General features: G+C 40.3%; 1 protein-coding gene across 1 annotated transcript in view; it reads left to right on the top strand.

The window, feature by feature from the left end:
• GALNT13 (polypeptide N-acetylgalactosaminyltransferase 13) overlaps positions 1-5,304 on the top strand; it is a 176,964-nt gene extending 171,660 nt beyond the window's left edge. Inside the window, exon 11 of the mRNA XM_019553614.1 lies at positions 2,178-5,304. Within this exon, the coding sequence (XP_019409159.1) occupies positions 2,178-2,318 (141 nt within the window). The 3' untranslated portion in view covers positions 2,319-5,304. The remainder of the gene's footprint in view (positions 1-2,177) is intronic.
• Positions 5,305-21,220: the final 15,916 nt, after the last annotated feature.

Here is a 21,220-nt window from a genome sequence, read left to right on the forward strand (position 1 = left end):
ACTTCACGGTCAGGGCGGCTAGGATCTGGAACCCACTTCCAAGAGAAGTGGTGCTGGCTCCTACCCTGGGGGTCTTTAAGAGGAGGCTGGATGAATATCTTGCTGGGGTCTTTTGACCCCAGTACTCTTTCCTGCCATGGCAGGGGGTCAGACTAGATGATCTACACGGATCCCTTCTGACCCTAGAAACTGTGAAACTATGAAAGGTACCTGAATAAAATTTACATTTGAATGTGTCATTATGGTAGGCACAGGTGTCTAGTCCCTTAGTAAAACAGATGACATTTCACTCTCAGTCATGTGTGACCCTACAGTTCTACAACAGTAGAGGCAAGAATTTGTGGATTTAAAAATATGTACTATATTGTTCTGTCAGAGATGTGGGTCTCTGTGGACACATCTACACAAGACGCTTATTGCAGCTGCCTAATTAGCTCCGCAGTAAAGCCTCATTGGTTTACAAATACAAATACTATGAGGCCAGAGTAAACTAATTACCTCTGTCTTAGGTTAGTACTGCCAGATATCTATCCTATGACGGAGTTATTTACTCCACGGCAACACATGTAGATACTGACGGGCCTGGCTGGAGCAGAGGCTGTCTGTTGGCTAGCCCACACTGAAGCACCCTCATGCCCCAGCCAACCCCTCCACAGTACATTGAGTCAGGCCAGAGCAGACCCGGGCTGGCAGGCTGACCTCTGGGGCCTCCTGGCAGCCAGGGCTGCACCACCCCAGCTCAATGTACTGCAGTCCTGGCCCCATATGCAAGCGCTGTGCCTGAAAGCAAAAAACTCCAGTGTGAACTATACCGGAGTCTATTGCATTGCATTAATATTCACGTGTAGAATACATTCACCTTGTCTGTATTTGTACATGTTTCTATACCTGTTTATAAGAGTGCATTCTTGAACAAACCCTGTCTGGGGGTGCAGTACAAGGGTGGATCCCAAGTCTTTCAAAAGAAAGCATTTTCCTATGCCTTCCTTCTGCCTTGTTTGACTCCCATGAAAGAGGATCACTTGGCAAAAATTTTTTAATACCAAGGTGTTGCAAAATTTTAAAACCAGTAAGTACAGATTTCAGCGAGACACTAAAAGTCCTTGGTTTCCTTATAAAAGTATTTCCATCCCAAGAGTACTCCATTGGTGTCTTTGTGCAGACGTTTCCTGAATAGGATAGGCTGAGAACAGTATCACACTTTCCTGTTAATTTGAAAATGTGATCCTTGAAATTTTTTTTTCAACTTTTGTCTCAGAAATTCTGGTGGCAGAGTCAGAAGGGACTAAAATGGTCGTTACTGATATAATTTAGATAGAATCCCAGAGCCAAGAGGGTGGCTCCATATGTCCAGGGAGAATTTCTCTGGATTGCATAGCTAGTCTGTTTGTGTTTCCTTTTAAATATTAACTTTATATGGTTGCATTTTTGCATGTTATTCATGTTGGCTGTGGTGCAGCTTTTCATCCTTCAGTGATATGGAGCTAGTTGTTCTAGGTATATTCTTTTACTATTGCCACCAGTCAAACTCTGCCCCAAACCCTCCTGCCCCAAAATTATGTAATATAGATAAATAGGGCAGTTAGTTAAAGAAAAAGCATATATTTGCACTAAAAGGATATTGGCATTTACCTATCGTTTTACAGTTTTATATACGTGTGTGTGTGTTGCCACTGTTTATACAACAGGTGGTAAATATATTTCCTTGACACAAGCCATGTCTTAAATAACATTTACAGTCTAATACACATATATTTTCTAGGCATTGGGCCTTGGATTCCTTGAAACTGTAGATAATGACTTTGAACTAATATTTGTTTGTGCTTATTTTGAACTTCCGGTTATACTTTTGCTTTTTTGTTTTTGTTCCATGGACACACCACAGTTTATCATTCCCTAAGTGGCTTGACCCTGCCATACATCTAAGGAAGGTGAGCTCATTATTTTCATCAGAGCAGTGAAAAATAGCATTGAAGTTGGTTTTAGCTTTCAGTGTATCATAGAACCATACTGGTGGTGGTAGACACTTAGTGATATGTGGTGCAGATTCTGAATGGGGTCATTTTTCCCAATGTTATAGTTTCTTGTGCTATGTCTACAAAAAGACTACAATGATCAAATATTAAATTTCCAACAATACTTATCTTTCTGCAACATTTTCCATTTTTTTATTACAGAAGCTTACGTTGAGGCATGTCAATAGCAACCAGTGTCTTGATGAACCCTCTGAGGAGGATAAAATGGTTCCTACGATGAAGGACTGCAGTGAAAGTAGATCCCAACAATGGCTACTACGTAACATGACCTTGGGTGCCTAAAGCTAGAAGAAACTTGAAATGTTCCTTTAAGCCTTGCAAGGTGTCTAGACCTTCATTCTTCCCTCATTTGAATCAGAAGAAAGGATATTCCTCTTCCATTGTTCTCAGTTAAACGAAAAGCTTTGAAGCCCTGTTGGAAATCCTACCATCAGAACAGAGTCCTTTGGGGGCATTCTCGTTATGGCATGTCTGCACATGCCACTTTGAAATTTGTATCCATTCAAAATAAGCACATGAGAAGCTACAAATAGCATAATGTATGCTATTATTAACACCAGATGCACTTGAAAAAGTATTTCCAGATAAACCTTTATGAACTTAATATCAAAGAGTTTGGAAGGTTGTTTTTTGTTTGTCACATAATATTGCTTGAGGGTGACATAATGTAAAATGCCTTATGAAACTAACTTGCATTGTGAAAGATTATATCAGTCGTTTTATAAACTTGCTGTATTTGTACTGGCCCTTCGTAGCAACATAGTGAGCATATTAGTTGCTATCTCATATCAAAGGGTACTCAGTGAAGTACTAAATTGAAAAGGTTTCCGAGCAGTAAATTTACTGTACATAATGAATGTTTCATGTTTTGTGCCAGAAAAGATAAAATCACTGTATATAAAAGTTCTTTATAAAAGCAGCAAAATTGAGCAAAAACACATTAAAGAATGGAATCTAAAATTAAAGAAACGACAGCAAAAGACATTGGATTAACAGTATGGAGTGTGGGCAATGTATATGAGTAAAACAGATTAATGTAAATTGGAATTATCCATGTAACCTGTCCAAATGGAAGGTAATCACTGTGGGCCTCACTTGCACCTATGGAAATCTATTCATTTCAACGGGTAGCATGGATGGAACACTGAACTAGTAACAAAATTTGGTCCTCTGAGCCAAACTGTGACTAAGAGTTAGATCAAAACTTGGTCTGTAACTGTTAACTTCTTAAAAACTGTATCTACATGCTGGATACAAAGGCATGCACATTTTGGGCATCCATGATACAAAACAGAACCAAGTTATAAATAGAATTTGAGCTCTAACTCTGAACTTTCTTGTGTTAATAAGTTTATGGTAGATGCTTATTTATATTACTAAATAATTTGGGGGGATTAATTTCTTTTATTTATTGTCATGGATATTAAAAATGTTTCACTGACATGCTGTTGTCAAAGGTATAATAGGAACCAATGCCACATCAGCCAACGTGGTAAGTGTTTGTAGAAGTGTTTTGTGTAATTTTATTAATATTCATTCATAACTAGCATTTCAGTAAATCTCCATTGTGCATATCCCCACAAAATGGGCTTATTATAAAAATAGTTTGGCTAAATTTTGGCTGTAGTCCTAATGTATGTCATTTGCTCAGAAGGAGGTCCTAACACAGTAGAACCGGAGTCCAAACTGGCCATCACAGAACAGCTGCGGAGCAGGAAGACCAGGATCCTGCCTGTGGGCTGTAGGGTAGGTTCTGACCCCGTCATCTACTCACAGATGCTCAAACCAAGCCTCTTTACTCATGCATTTGTTGGTATTTGGGCATGGAACTGACTACTTTCCCTGTGTACAAGCTCCTCTGGTGAATATGTATTAATAGCACCATATATTTGCATACTATAGATTGATAGCTTTTGCACATTTTCTTGATATGGATCGTTAAATGAATACCAAATGCATGTTAAATTGGAGAAGTCATTACTATGCGTTCACAGTAGTTGTTTTTTCAAGCCCTCATATCTCATCTTTTTTACACCAAAATCTATAGTATACCTTAACAGCTAGCAAAAATGAAAAAGACTATTATTTTGTTGCCTAAAAAGAGCATTAAAAATCACAAACAAAATCATTTAAATGCTAAAATTCATCAAGAACAAATTGCTACTTTTTAATCATCTCCTTTCAAAGGGCTATAGCACATGTACACCCATAATCCAACATTCATGCTGGTACAACACATATTTTGGATACTAGCACTGTGGCCCTACTAACAATATTGGTGCTTAGTAGGGATGGCTAGAATACCTAACAGCAGTTAGTAATATTATTTTTTTTTGTTATCTATAATGCATCTTATTTAATGGGACTTAACTGCAAATTGTGAATTAAATGTAATTGCACTGCACTTTCCTGAATGCAAGGTATTCTCAAAATTATTAGAAAGTATTGAGAAAATGTTACTGCATTGTATCTCAATTTTAACGCCCGAGTCCCAAAAAACAGGTCAAAAACCAAATGGACCCTTCTTTCCCAGGTATGTTATGCTACAGAACTTAGTGTCTTTTTTCCCTCTGTATGACATGGATATTGCCATGAATTCAACAATAACTTTGAGCTGTTGCCCTTCCTGATGACTATTGATTCAACTTTATTATATCAACAACTACGTTGTTATGTTATTGCGCTGATCAAGAAAAGGAAAAAAGAAAAGAATACACCTATATGCTTTTTTATTTCATGCTTATTCATGATTAATGACACTGATTTCTCAATGTTTAGAATAGAATATTGTTTAAAATCTTCTTTATGTTGACAAATTGTATGACAGCTAGACATTAGACCATGATCCTGCAAGCACTTATTCATGTACTTAATTTTACCTGCTATAAGCAAACCCATTTACTTTACTGAATTGGGCCCTAAATTTGCTTCCTATGAAAGAGTGTACAAACCAAATACTCCATAAAAAGCCTTAAATATCTAATTTGGATGAGAAGATTGTCTTGAGATGTCTCTCTGCAATACTTCGGTCAAAAAGGAAATGAGGATAAAATGTAGGAACTTCTGGGTTCTAATCCCAACTTAAACCACTGAATTCCTATGTGGCCTCAGTAAATTGTTTAGGCCAAAATTATTAAAAAATGACTTCTAATTTTATTTAACTCAATTTTTAGTGTCCAAATTGGGGTGTCCGTCAGTCAGGGCAGTCATGAAGTTCAAACAAGTGTTTGCTGCTTGTTGGAGGCACAGGCAGCCAGAGGCAACCAAGTTGGTGGAAGAAAAATAGCCTGATCAGGTATGAGAGGCAGGAAGAAACAGCACAACCCTGAGTTGTGGAGAGTGGCTAAATTTTCCCAGCCTGGGGCTGTGCTGGGAATGAGCACAAGTGTTTGTTAGGGCAGGTGAATTAGTTTGATAGGTCTCTCTGTGTTCTTGCCTGATGAGAACTGGCTGTATATCAGGATCATTTTTCCAGTGGCATAAATCCTGTGAAAACTTCTCTCCCCTTCCCCTCTCTCACCAGGCATTTAGATTGCCCTAAGCTTGTACATACCTAGGGTGACCACATTTTCAAAATGGAAAGGTGGGACCCACACCTGTATCCCTCACCGCCCCCCCCCCCATGCCCTCTGCCAGTGGCATGGCCGGAGCATAGCTGAGCAGGGGCAGATGTAGGCTGCCCACTATGGGCTCTGGGCTCCCCACCCTGCTGCCTTTCCCTCGGGAGCCCCTCACCAGCCATGCACCCCCTGCCTGCCCAGCAGCAGTGGGGGCAAAGGTCCATGCTGCTGCCACTGCCCTGCAGCTACCATGCAGGTAGGGAGTCCCTCATCATGGTGGCATGGCCAGTATGGGGCCCCTGGGAGTTGGACAACAGGGCAGAGAGCCCTGAGCCCACAGCAGGCAGCCTGTATCCACCTACCCCACACACCGATCTGGGTGGCATGGGCACATAGTGGCAGGGAGCCACCCCCCCAATACCCCCTGTACAAGCCACCAAGGCTCCATCCTGGTCCACACCCCAGCCCCTGGCCCCATGCACCGCCCTGGCTGGCCAGTACCCTCAGCCCCTACCCCATTCCCTCCCTCACTGTGGGGGCCTTGATCTGTCCCGTCTCCTCTCCCACAGATTTAGCTGCAGGGAGCTGCTCTCCACACTGCCTGGCTGTATTCCCAGCCACATGCATGTGTATGGGCATGCACATGCACATGGCACCTCCTGCATCCAGGATTGCTTCCAGCCTCCAAGGGGAAATCGCTGTTTCCCATGGTGAATGGAAAACCCAGATCTGTGCATGACACTGTGAATTTGGGACAAATGCTGTCCCAGAGTCATGCAGCCCCAGACTAGGACTTGATGTTTCCACTGGGACTGTCCTGCCCAGTTAGGGATGGATGGTCACCCTATACATACCCATAATCAGAGGCCATCTTTGAAAACTGTAGGTTGTAATCTCTGTAACTCTTTCCCCATCTCTCAAATGGGGCCATTTCTTCCCTGTCTAAGAGGTCTTATGAGGATTAGCTAGTGTTTGCTCAGTGTGTTCAAGAAGCAAAGAACTCTGCAAGCGCTACACATTATTTATTATTAAGACTGCAAGTGTATTTCTAGTTCTCATATTTTCCAAGTGTTGTTTCAGAGAGCAGAAATCAGACACAGGCCAGACCAGAATTTCAGCAGCACTTAGTAAGTTGGACAGTGTGAAGGGCAGGTTGCCACTACAAACAGGGTAAAATGCAGTGGTTATTTCCCCCCACTGGCATCCACATGAGTTACCTGAGGATGGAAAATGTTGGTACAGTGTAAGAACTGAAACTAAGCTGGCTTGACTACTCTGTTCTGAATTGATGCAATCTCCTAGTTTTTAGAATTGTTTCGTTTCTTTGTTTTACTGTAAATAACATTTTAAAGAAAGAAGTATTGTACTGCTAACCTACATGGCCTGCTTTTTGTACGTGAAAGCAAGGATCATATCTGATCAAATAAATTTTAGTTGCATCTCATTTGTAGATGCTGAATATAGTCTCATGGGAGGCTTGTCTGGTGGGAATGCTTAAGCTTAGAGCTATTAAATAGATCGTACTGATTTCACTGATATGAACAGTTTGGGAAAATAAAACGGACTTAATGAGGGTTGCTAAATGTCATATCCATAAATCCTTCTGCATTATATCAGCTGTCTAAAAATCTTTAATGCACATGCAATTCACTAAGACATCAAAGACTTAATTGACTATTGTGACAACTAAAGCTTCAGAATTCTCTGTGTACCACTAACCATCATTCATTTCCTGTATTTCAATGTATGGAATAGATAAAGTCAGCTGCTATACTGTACAATATATGAACACATCTGGTAAGATTACACCATGTTTAAATTGCTAATAAATATAAGATATTGTATGATCTTAAGGTGTTGAATGAACACCAGCAATGTGTTTTAACTGAGTTGTGTGGATTTTAGTGTCAAAGTGTTTGTTTTCTAACATTTAATAACTTCTTAAACCAAGTCTTATTGTTCAGGTATGTTGAACCCTTTCTTCCCTTCTCAAACGGCATGTGTTCAGGATACTTTGGTAAGTGTGTTTGTTGGCAAACAAGGCCATTATAATCTTAAGTACAAAAATCCATCCTTATTTAAAAAGAGCATTATTGATAGAGTGTCAACTCAGATCTAAGAGGCTGCGCTATGAGTTGATTTAGAGGGCACACTTATAAAGGTTCCTGAATAAGTGCTCGAGACCCAAATTAAATTTATAAAAGTAGATTGTGAATAAAGAATTACACAATTTAAATGTTGTAACAGTTATTAAATGGTAAAAAGGTACTCTTTGCTGTAAATTTAAATATTTATACATTTTTGTAGAATTAAAATATACCAGTTTAGTTTTCCTCTGGTGTTTTTGTCTTTTTATGAGAACATAGCGCTCTCTCATGTTCACCTGGTGTTTTATGTTACAGACTAGAATACTCAAAGCTCCTTTTCCACAGCCAAATATATCCAGAATGGTTATTCCTGTGTGAGTTTAAAAGAAAAGGATGTACAAAGGAATCTTCCGTATGTCAGATGGCCAACACTTAAGATGCATAAACCAAGGTACCAGCCCTGGAATCTGAAACCTTAAATACACAGAGAGCTCAATTGACATCAGGATACTTCTGTCCAAGGTTCAGCTTTGAGAAGCTCAAAGCTCTCTCAACTACATAATACTTAGTAAAACTGCAGTGATATTAAAAGAAGGCAGTATCTACATAGTCGAACTTTGAATCAAAACCTAACTTTGAATTTTGTGTATCCAAATTGCATGATACATTATTTGTACGTTTAATTAAATACACTTTAAAAAGTCTCATCAGTTAGAAGTGAACAATTATCATACAAATTCATACACTACTTCTATATTTTTTGTCACAGATCTAAAAGAACCAAGTTGGACAATCTTGTACTTCAGTCATAATTGTTGATTTGTGATTTTCTTCATCCATAGTTCATAACAATGCTTTCTAATTACAGAAGAGTAAGGGGGAGCTGGAAACTAGTTAAATTAAAATAAGAGTGATTCAGTAAATTATTATGAAATTATTTCAAATTCTACCAAGTTCAGTTGCTTAATTATCACATCCCCCGTCTACCCCTAGCCCCCAGATATCATTTTGTATTTATGTAATTTTGATCAGCAATAATTTCTAGGCAAGGTATGCAAAATTAGTGAAATTGAAATAGCGCAAAAAGTTGTGGGATTTTTTGTTTTGTTTTTATATATATACCAGCAATTTTGGAGATGGATTTCATAGTTCTTTCATGCTTTCCCTTTGTTCTGTATCCTCTTTTTTACAAATAGTTCTTATTCAACTTAGTTTGTTATACTAATTAACAGGTTATCTCCCTGAAGCTGGCCTTGTTGATACCAATAAAGAGGCAGAAATGGCTTTTAAATAATTCATTGTAAGAGTTTGCCATCTTTGGTATTTTCTCATTCTAAAATTATTGAGAGAGCTTCATAAAAATGTTTACTCTTCTATTTATTTCCGATAAGCTTTAGTTTATATACAACATTCAGTGTATGTATGAGATTAAAAGATGATTTTCAAACCACTAAAGTGATTATTAAACTATTTTGCAAAGATGCAATTAACTGTAGAGCTCATGTTAATTACAGTATGTGACTCGTTAGATGAATCACAAAATAATCTATTTGTGAGTAATGAATGCAGAAATTGAAGTATGTTTCTTTTTTACACTACACTCAAAAAGTTAATAGATTAGGACTGATTATGAAGCTAAAATTAGCCAAGGAGCAACAGCCTACAATTTGCTTTTCTTAGCATAAATATACTTGTGCTGTAGACTAAAATGTGGGCCAAAGTCTGCTTGGAGCTAGTGTCTCTTTTGAGTAGCAACTCACATGATCAGGCACACTAAAGGTCTGAGAATTTACCCTCCAAATTTAGTTTAAAAGGAATCTGCATAAGGCAGAAAAAAATTAACCTTATCATCCTGCAGCTGCTTTAGCACATCAGTAGTCCCATTAAACTCTCCCATACTACACATGGATGTACATTTTTACAGGTTTGCTCTATATTTTCAAAATCAAATATTTAATCAATTCCATTTATACTTTTTTTTAATTAAGCAGAAGGTTGTTTCATTTTCAATATTAATTATTTTTGTTTATTTTTATATTAATGTCTACATCGGGGTGGGCAATTATTTGGGCTAGAGAACCACCTAGGGAGTTTTGATGAGCTGTTGCGGGCTGGGTTAGCACTCCTCTCTCCCCTCCACTAGGTCAGCACTTCCCCCTCATCCCCCCAACTCCCTAAGTGCCTCTGCTCCATGCTTGGTTGGGCAGCTGGGATGGGGCCGTGGGTGGCTGGGAAATGGTATCAGGGAGTGGGATGGGTGATGGAGCCAGGGTTGGGATCATGGGTCCTTGACAGTGTGGCCTGGGGCCCAGGGCAGAGCCATGATCCTCTCCCCACATGCCCCTAGGATGGGTGCCTGTTTTGTGGGCTTGGGAATTTGGGGAGTGGGTCATTTCTGCCCCAGGCCGCTGATCCTGGCCCCATAATCCTGGGGTCTCCATGGAGATAGGCTGGAACCAATGCCGGCATGGTACGTGGGCAGGTGGACAGCATAGGGCTGCTGGTAAACGGGGAGCTGAATCCAAGAACAGGACAGGTTCGCAGGACTGGGTCTAGGCTCTTGGGGCAGTGGCAGTGTCGAGCCAGGGCCGAGGCAGAGCTGCAGTCTGCTCCCCACATGCCCCTGCCTGCAGAAACTCTGCCTGTCACAGGAGTATGTGGGCAGTGGATCACAGCTCTGCCCCAGGCCCTGGGCCCCAGCTCCACACTGTCACCACCTCATGATGCTGGCTCTACCTGCCCATCCTGCTTCTGGACTCTGCTCTGCATCCACTTGCAACCCCATCCCATCTGCGTGACCATGCACACTGCCCTGGCGATGGGTGCAGGACAGAGAGGTTGGGATGCCCAGGGAACAGGGCCAGGTCCAGCAGCACTGGCAGCTGGAAAGAGCCACCATTGCCCGGGCTTCCAGGAAGTAAGTCCGACCACTACACTGCCCCAGCCCCACTGTGCACCTGGGGTGGCAAAATCGTCTGGACACATCACTGGCTGGGCTCTGCCCTGCAGCTGGGCTGGGAAGGACCGAGGGACCCACCATGGGCCAGAAAAAAATCCCTTAGCAGTCTGGATCCAGCTTGTGGGCCATATTTTCCCTCCCCCTGTTCTGCATGTTTCTAGGTACGTTTACTAAAAGCATTTTAAACTCTTAAATAAATAACTTCCCACTCATCCAACTATTCAAGATTAAATGCATATAAATATCATTCTCACTGTGTGCTTTCCTTTGGGCCCTCTTAGAATTCTCCCTTTGCTGAAAAACGGTAGAGGACAGGCATTCTCATATAAGGTTGCCAAAGATTTCTTTTCCAAATGGTCAAGACATTGGTATTTTAGATTTAGTTTTAGTAAAAAGCAAGTGTCCCGGAGTTGATAAACCAATCTCACGGTGTCATGGTGGGGCGGCCGGGTGGTAGCAATTGGACACGGACAGGTGGGATTAGTGGCGATGGAGTCTGAATGGCACGGGAATCATGGTGGTTTTTAAAACAGATGAATTTATTTAACTTATGTTTTTTGACATGTAGTTGAGCTGCTCTTCAGTTACAGTGGAACAAGTGAACAAACTAACAACAAAGGGGTCTGTTGGCCCACGGGGTTCCAGAGGGAGTCCTTGCTATCTGTCCCGCGAGGGATAGGGGCAGCTGCCCACTTCTTAAGTCCCAGGGCTGGTCAACAGCTCATGCAGGGATAAACAAATAACAGAACAAGAACTGTAACGCGTCGAGATGAAAATGAAGATGGTGTCGTGATGCCAGTCCCACAGGACAATTGGATAGTCGAGGGCGATAGCCGAGGTCGAAAACCAGGCAAGTTGAAGATGAAGCCAACGTCGAAGTAGCAAGGGTGATCCGAGAGTCAAAATCAGAGCTGAAAACAGTCCAGTAACCAGAGAATCAATACAGTGTGAACGAGGTACGATGGAAATGAAACGCAGCGAGAGCCCACGCTGGAGGAGACCGATAGGCCGCAGAGCCTAACTGAGAGACAGTCCCTGGAGACCAGCCTCTGTCCTCAGTTGAACGGGTTTCCCCCCGAGGGAGGGGCTCACTAACTTTTTATGTGAATTTGGTGGCCAATTGGAACGCTTATCTTGAAGAATTTTCTAGTCAGATTACCTCACTCAGTCACTCACCAGGCATGCGCCAGGACAAGCCTTGTAAAGCAACTGAGCCTGCGCAAGACTGAAAAGTAGGTCAAGGCTGATTGACAGCTCCTGAGGTCACCCAGGGGGCATGTGCTGGGTGCACTATGAAAACTTCACTCAGGGCCATACCTCAGTCTGCTGCATATAGGAATTTCAATTCTTTCTGCATTGGCAGCACTTAATCTAAAATTTTTCTGACAGCAAGGACTTAATAAAAGAGTCGTGGGAAATTCTCTTGCATTTGGATGTTCATAAGGTGAATCAGTTCATTTTCTATTGTAGGATAAATCAAAATATGTCTATTGCTAAGGTTTTGAATGTCAGATGAATAACATTTGAGAAAATAAAAATGGTCTGCAGGAGCTCAAAGATTTGAAAGTAGAAGAACTATGGAATTCCTTCAAGTTAGAAGTGCAAAATTACCTTGAATGCCAACTAGTAGGAAATGGCTGAAGACCTACCTAAATGAAGAGGCACTTCAAACAAGATTTTAAAAGGAAGCAGAAAGTCTAAATGTAATGAAAAAGTGATTTAATCAGTAAGTGATTTAATCAGTAAGGACACCTATTGGGAAATATTGCAAATCTGGAGGGGGGCTCAATTATCCTGCTGAAAGAATTAAATAACCTTGTGGATTGAAGTAATAGAAATGGTATGCAATGTAATAGTGTAAAGCCACTATTAGGGACTAATACCAAAAAAAATTTCTGTAAGCTGGGGGACATGCATTGGATGTGACAGATAAAAGATGACCTGTGTGTATTGGTTGACCATAGGATAAGCGTGCACTTCTGATGTATAACAGCCATGAAAAAGACCATGTAGAATGTAATAGGTGGTATATTACTAGTAGAAACAAAAACATACTCACACCTTCCTAAAAGTCACATAAAACATCCTTTAGAATATGTGTATGTTTTCATTACCTTTTTCAAGAAGTGAATTAAAATTGCAACAGGTGCAGAAAAGAGCTACTTGGATGGTTATGGGCATGGGATTGTTAACGTGAGGGGTCAGGCCAACACTCAGGATCTCAGTATTGCGCTGTTAGACAGGAGGGTGTGACACAATTGCACATATACAAACACACAAATCAATTAGGTGCATATACACACTACCAACTTAGGCACATGCACATCTAAAGCAGCCTAGGCACATGCATACCTATCACCAATTCAAGCACATACATTATACACCCCAAAAGTTAGACAAAAATCAATTGTCCACTCAGTACACATGCACAGATCACTAATTCGTATATCATGCACACAATGATATATAAAAATATATATTTATATATGTATATATATGTGCTAACTTACATATGTAGGCCTAAAACAATAATCACACAATATAAAAGTAGTAAAAAAAAAAATCAATGCAAACATAATAATTATCACTTATAAAACAGTGGATATCTGTATCAAAATAGCAGGGCACTTATTTGCAAAGAGGGGAGACAAAAATAAAACTTACGATCTAAAATAAAATGTTAAAGCTTATCCTACATCTTAGCTTACTTGTACTTAGCTAGGGAATGGAGAGGGGAAGAAAAAGTCGGAAATGATTAGGGAAGGTGAAGGAATGCATTTTAAAAAATAAATAAATGGGGGGTTTGCTACAGGATGGTGAGCATTGTTTATCATACGAGAGCTCAAAAGACCTTGGTTGACGTAGCCCTGAAAAAAATTGAGTTGGGGATATTATTACTCTTTCAAAATACATTTGTTGGGATAAATGCTGTGAGGGAAAAGAGTTATTTAAGTGAAATTATACTGTTACAAGATCAAATGGATACTGATTTGTCATGAATAAGCTACATTGAGTGCATCTATATGAGGTCCTCTACTGAGTATTAGACTAATATGCTGTAAAGCGTCACCATCTACACATGCACATCAATTACTGCACATTAAATTACTCTAGTGCACCATTTGCTAGTACCAATACATACATTAACTAATGCACTGAAGAACACGTGTAGACCTTAACCAGTAGCAAGTTACTAAGCCCCCATCTCCATGGGGTGAACAGAGCTGTCTTAGCTCCAGTGCAGCTCTCTCCTAGCCACATGGATCCCAGGCCCACATGCTCCCTGCCAGCCCAGGGCTGGCACCCAGGGGAGCCTGGAGCTCTCTCAGGCTTCTGCAGGGAGCAGAGCAGGGGGGAAGCAGCCCTGGACTGAACTGCTCCTTTGGGGAGAAAATTTGATTCCAACAGGAGCACGTTCAGGTGCATGCCCAGACATAGTTTAATTCACCTGGATTTTCTGTGCAAAAAATTCAGGCACATTAGTTGCACATGTAGATGCACCCATTGGCAATTAAAAGAAAGTCTTAATCAGAGGCATGAAGTTCTGGAATGGCCTTCCAAACAATTTGTTTGATCAAGGAGTACAAGAAAAAGATAGTATGACATCCAAGGTAGGCCTGATCTTGAAGATAGTAGAGAAAGATTGTGATATGAGACTTTGTGCATTTCTTTTGGTAACCCTGAAAAGAATTAAAATTAATTATTTAATTAAGATTAAAGGAAGGGATAAGGCCTGAGTTCTGGCTCCTTTTCCAATTTCTGTATATACATTTAAAGCAGTCATTGAATTAAAACAAGAGTTATTCCAGAAGCCAGGATTTCCCCTACGCAAGTGAGTGCTGTGACCAACAGGGCTCCTGTTCTCTACCTGGCCCCATGAATCTTGCAGTCCTTTCTGCATAGTTTCAACAAACAGGGTGGTGAATGCAGTCCCTAAATCCCAGCTGGCCTTGTGTCTAGTGCAGCAAGGTTCATAGGTGAACTCTCAGAGTTAAGAGACGTGGATCTAAACACCCTCAAGCAGAAAGCGTTAAGCTCCCATTTCCTCAGTGAGTGCACTTATAGTATACGCAGGTGGTTAGTAGCACCTCCTCCAGTCATGATGAAAAAGGAGGCATTTTTCCCTGCATTTGTGAGGGGCAAAATCCAGTTAGGGTATGGTAGGTATGCCCTGAACATGCCTACATTACTGTGCTCTTCACAGGATCTAGGCACCTGGGCTATATTCTTCATTAAAAACTCCTGGATAAAATGAATAAGCAAGATTGGGGGTAGGGGCAAGAGGCAAGAGTCCAGGGTCCCCTACCTCTCAGGGTGTGTGGATTTCATAATCAGATATCTTTTGGCTTGCTAGCTTTCTAGCCACATGACTTGTCCGCTTGCCTATCCAGCATCCTGGACTTTCCTGGAATGTAGGAGATGTAGGTTAAAACTCCCTCAAACAAGTGTCCTAAGTTGTTGGGCTAAAGGTGGGTGAGGGACTTTTTTTTTTTTTTTTTTTTACCATTTTAGGCAATTAAGCCTAGGTGGGCGTTTCAAACTGTGAATCCCAAAAATGCCTAAATCAAGGCTACAGGGAGAATCATAAATGTTGCCCAAGTCCAGAAGAAGATGCACCCCTCTCTTGCTTTATTTATTTACTGGCTGGCCTATGTTCCCTCTCCCATGGTTTTCAGCATGTTGGCTGCTGTGAATCCCTCTCCCCCAGAAAAGGCACTGAAGAGTCTCCATCAAGGTATAGGAAACCAAAACCCAGGGCTCAGGGCAGTTTTTTGTGGGTTTTTTTTAATTCCACTTAATGGATACACGCACCTAAATATTAAATGAGACAATGCACCATATTATCACAACCAATTGATTTCTGGCAACCTGGCTTAGATACCTAAAATCTTCCTAAGTCCTGTTGTAGGTGTTTAAGTCCATTTTTGGATCTGGCCCTCTCGCTCTATCAGTTGTGTTGACAAGATTTTGGTAAGATGAAAATACAGTAGTGAGTGCCATCCACAAACACAGGGCACTACAACATATCTTATACTTCTCCACTATCCCTCCTTGTCAACTTTTGCACCTATTTACAAGGAAGTGTGACAACCGAAAGCACTCCAGATTGGTTTTACTTACCCCTACTAGGATTAGTAGGTACGTTAACCACATGGTGGACCATATTGAAGGTAGCTGCTGATCCAGACAAACCAGTTTGTCAGTGTAAAACAATTTACTGAGCAAGCTCTCAAAATGGAATTTGTAAGCAAAGCTGGCATATTGCCTTCCCCACAGTAGTTATTGACAACTAATTCCAATAATAGTTCAGCATTTCCCATTTATCTGTTAGTTCACATCAGCTCCTTCCTTCTCAAAGTTAAATACTACCAAAGGGCCATTCTTTGAAAATACTATTTAAGGGCTATCTTCTTTGGTATTGTGTTCCACCATGCACCAGATATCATTTGGCTGCTCACTGCACCATATCAATTAACCAGAATATAGGGCAGGGTGACACCTTATTGACTAAATGGTTCAGAGGCATAAGCTGTGATAGGCAACTACATAGCATCTACTTCATCAATACTATGGTGAAAATACCTATTAAGTTCAATCTTCCTGCCCACAGAAAATTATTCTATGCTGATTATTTACTGATTTTTGTTCTCTTTCATTTTAAATATCCCAAGTAGCATGGCTTCAACTACTCACTCATCTTGGTGATGGGGGAATTAAGAACATTATGAATATAACAATACTCAGCCTTGAAATCCTCCTGGGTTGTTATTATGAATGCCAAGTCATTGGACTGGCATCCAAAACTCTTGAAGAAGAGGCAATATCTTTTATTAGACTAACTAGATAGCTGCAAAAAAAAATGCAAGCTTTTGGGCTCAAACTCTGTTCTTCATGCAAAGGAGAAGTCAAAGATTGTAAAATTTCTCCCAGGTAGAAATGAAATTTCACATTGTACAGGAGAGCAGAAGGATGTATGGGTCTCCTGGTTGGAGAAGTTCCCTGAAACATAAAGATATCACAATTAGCTGTTTTGGAAATGAAAGCTTCTCAATTAACTAAGAAAAAAGCAAAATTCAGCCTGTCTGCTGCCTACTCCAACTTGGTTAGAGCCTAATTTGTATATTCACAGAGCAACAAATGGTTTTTGCTACTCAAGAGAGACATGCCATCTCAGTTCTCCTGTGAAATATGAAACAACTTTACAAAAAAGAAGCCAGATTCAGCATCCTGCCTACCATCAGACACTTTTTAAGGTAAACAACACGCTTCTGCCTTTGTTTGAGCATAATTTGCATACTTGCAGAACAACTTTTCACAACTGAACTTTTCCAACCAGGAGACCCGTAACTTCCTTCTGCTCTTCATCTCCTTCTGCAAATAAAAATGGGTTTTGTCGCAACTATTTAGTTGGTCTAATAAAAGGTATTGCCTCTTCCTCAAGAATTTTGGATGCCTTTGCCTAGACTAACATAGCTACAACCCAAGATTTAAAGTTGTTGTATCTCAAAATGTCCTCAATACAAGCTGGTCTTAAGTTTCTTCCTACAGATAATATGAAAGCAAGCAGACTTTAAGTATGTACAGTTGTTAAAAGGTAAGTTTATTTAGGTTCGCACTTGATATTTAGTGTTGATAATTACCAAGCATCAACTTCTCTTAATCTAATAAAGAGGATATTCATTTCTAAAATGCAAGATATTTACTTGTTTACCTGTACTTGGGGTCCCTGTGCTATGCCATGTACATTAACAGAGCTAATTTTTGGTCATGTTAATATGTTAGTTAAATATTAAAAGGCCAAATCTTACCTTATTCATACAGACAGGTATACTGACTTACAGTTTCATCCCACAAACATTCTGGTCAATTGTCAGTATCTAGGACAAACCCTTTAGAGCCATTCCTGCAAATGATAGCATGCTAGTAGGTCTCATGTAATACAACATGATTTTCCCTGGAGAATTTACACAAATTATAGTAGGACTTAATTTTTCTATGAAGTTGGAGCCCCAAGTTTACCTATGTCATAGCTCATAACAACATCAATTATGTTATAGCAAAATACCATCATACAATTGAGATGGGAAAGAGGGATGGGAAAGCCCTCTATTTTCCTTTATGCTCATTTCTTAAAATACAGGTTGTACAATGTATTTTCTGAAGTGACTGATTCCTTTTACATTTAGCAGCTCCATTTTCCATTTATTTACTCCTGAGCTCCCATGTTTTTAGGCAACCAGAAAGTTTGAAAGTAGTTTATCGTAGCATGCCAGCATACACTGTAGGGTTTGGTTTTGTTTTTTTCCATTTTATGAGATATGTCTGAGCAATTATGGATAAGCACTTAACTCAGCACACTATAAGAACAGCAAGCTCTCTGTATGAAACCTAAGTATTATGGTGGCTTAGATCATAAGCACATAAACAAGTTACCACCAAATAAAGGAAGATGTGTACCGCGTGGCACCTTTCTGTACAATTTCTCACCCTTCAGTTAAATGTGGCTAAGATACCAAGAGCTATTTTTATTCACCATGGAGTAAGAACAAGTACAATGGCAATTATCACAGAACAGCTGACAAGCTGTAACTCTCCATCCACTTGCATCTCCTGGTAACCTGTTTGTGTGCCTTTATTCTTTTCTTAAGGATAAAAACATTTATATGTAAGGTTATGTATGTAGCTACAGTTTTGGCCCAAAGTATCAGTTTAATTGTCATACATTGGGACTAATATTTTAACCCTAATTCAGAAAGGGACTCAAGTATGCACCTAACTTTAAATATAAGGCTAATCCCACAGAACATTTATTACATCAGTCCCTCAACAGAAATGAAATAGTTTTCCTACATGCAATCATTGAATACAGCACTTGCTGTCCTGTTATATTTCACATTTAGAGCACACACATACTTCTTTAGCTTAGTCTGGAATGCAATACTGTATATGCAAACTACTGCCACGTGAGTAAGGTGTACAGAGTGCCTCTACTCATAACACCATAATTTCACCATCAAAGAAAAGATGGCTTTTGTAGAATAAAACAGTTTAGTTACTAATTAAACTCCCAATCCCATTGTAGTCCTTCATGAAACTGCCATTGTTTAATTGGGAGTAGATTTAATGTGAACTCTATATACAATATATCTATACATTATTGTGTATAGAAGAAATCTTATTTATATATATTCTATTCAGATGAAGAATAAGCAAATACTGTGAAATAAGAGTCTCAAAGACAAGCATCTTACAAGTTTCATAAATAAAAATGATCCTAAAAATTGGCTTTAATATCTTAAAATATATTGTTTTCCTTATAAGAAATGCCTGTTTAATAGAGAATATTGTTTCCTTCCAAAATGAATATATTTACTTACAAAACTATAAGGCATGGATATAATTATCCATTAACCATTATAGACAATCTTAAATATACCAGAGAAGGACTTAAATTCTTTACCAGATGTTTCTTCTCTTGTCCTACTCAGTAGACATTATCATCAGCATTATGGCTCCATCTACTGTGTTAGGAAGCAAGAAATATCATTAATCTAGACACACCTTTACTGTCCCTCCTTTGCCATCTGCATCACAAAAGTTCTCCAAGAACTTCAGACTGTATATCCTGGTAATCCCTTATTGAACCTTTATAAAGAAAATAATTTTTTTTCTGCAAGACATCACAGTTCACACAGCTGAGCCAATGCTTCTTCCAGTGACTAGTTGCAAAAAATTGTAGCATCACAGAAAAGCTGGCTAAAAAGGGGAAATTTTGAAATAATTAGGACATCCCCTTTCATAAAAAATGAAATTTAATTGAATTCTCCAATTTGAAAAATATTAACCATACTACCATGGCTTGGCCTAACTGTCCTCTCAGGAATAAATCTAAACTCAGGAGAGACATTTGAAATGTACTGATTCAAATAAGCATTTGCCTCATTCCACCACTTCTGATTAAGAGAACTGGAGAGTCTGCAAGCAGATGCAGGTATTCACTCAGACCTAGACATTCTACACCTAGCTAAATGCATTAAGAATTATATCTGGTTTGATTTAGACCATAGGTAATATTAATCTGCAGTTTATTGCATTCCCTGAGACTCAAAGAATAAGCGTCATGGATGCTTGGACCCTGAGGTCTCTATTTTCTCCCTCTGCTAGACCTAATCATCTCCAGATAGGTTCACCTGCTACTATCAAGTAGACTTTCCATCTACCACAGGACCAGAGTTTGTCCACTCAGCAAATCAAGCTCCACTTTAAGTAAGTACTCCTCCAGAAATTTGTGGCTTTCTATGTTTGGTTAGTATATTTTCATGAAGCCAGGGAAATTAGGAGGTGAGGAAATATTATTACTTGGAAATTCTGTTTCTCATAGTCCCCTTTCCTAGCCTAAAGCCTTGAAATGAACCATACAAAACATCTTTGAAAGTGAAATATTCAATAGCCTGTAATTAAAGATGGAGATCAGATTTTCAGAATTGTGAATTTTGGAACACTCTGGTAGGCATCTGAAACTTAGGAAATCATAAGACTGAGGCACCTGGATATACAGCCCAGGGCCGTGCTGCTCCAAATACTGCTCCCCACTCTCAGGAACCATCCCATTCCTGGGGCCCTGCAGACCCACTGCAGGGGATGGGTCCCAGATCACCCACACCCCTCCTTCTCCAGGGCCTTATGTCCTGCAATGACTCGCCCCGTGGTAGCGCTGGCTCCCATGCCCGGCCTCACACTGTGGTTGGAGACCCAAGCTGCCTTGCTGCGGCTCCCAGGATCTCAGTCCCTCGCAGACCCTCTGTGCAGCAATGCCCGCACCGCAGCTCGGCCTCATGCTGGGGTTGGAGACCTGAGCCACCTTGCTGCAGCTCCCAGGGTCCCAGTCCCTCATGAACCCTCCATGCAGCAATGCCTGGAGCTCCCACTGATTCCATCCAATGATGGACTCTTTTGGGCTCTTCTTGGCTGCTGGATACACCCGCTGCCACACACATATAACCCATGGTGCACTGTGTAGAAGCCATGTAAGACTGAGTTCATTCCAGGTACCCCAACATAGCCTATGGCACACAGACCCAAGAGCATACTCAGCTGCTGCTGGTGACAGAGTCTTTTTAAAGAATAAGGAGCCAAGAGACTCCAATGTTGTACATGCTTAGTAATCTTTAAAGAGAAGCTTACCAAAAAAAGTATCATTTTCTGAACTGGTCCATCCAGAGCCAGTCCACATAGTTTCTCGGTATAAGATAAAATAATCTGAGAGCATTAAACAGCTTTCAATTTAACTTTTAAAATAAACAACTAAAATACAGCAAAATGCTGCTGAGATGCTGAAAAAGTGGTTTTGACAGCTAATGCCATGAACTCCATGGCAGTGGAGCTAATGCCATAAAGCTCCAAGAGGGGTCATAGTTTCATAGGTTCTAGGGTCTGAAGGGACCTGAACAGATCATCTAGTCCGACCCCCAGCCATGGCAGGAAAGAGTACTGGGGTGAAATGACCCCAGCAAGGTGTTCATCCAGCCTCCTCTTAAACACCCCCAGGGTAGGAGCCTGCACCACTTCTCTTGGAAG

Source organism: Crocodylus porosus, unplaced genomic scaffold (genome assembly GCF_001723895.1).
Source record: "Crocodylus porosus isolate Cpor-Errol unplaced genomic scaffold, CroPor_comp1, whole genome shotgun sequence".
NCBI classification, from domain to species: Eukaryota; Metazoa; Chordata; order Crocodylia; family Crocodylidae; genus Crocodylus; species Crocodylus porosus.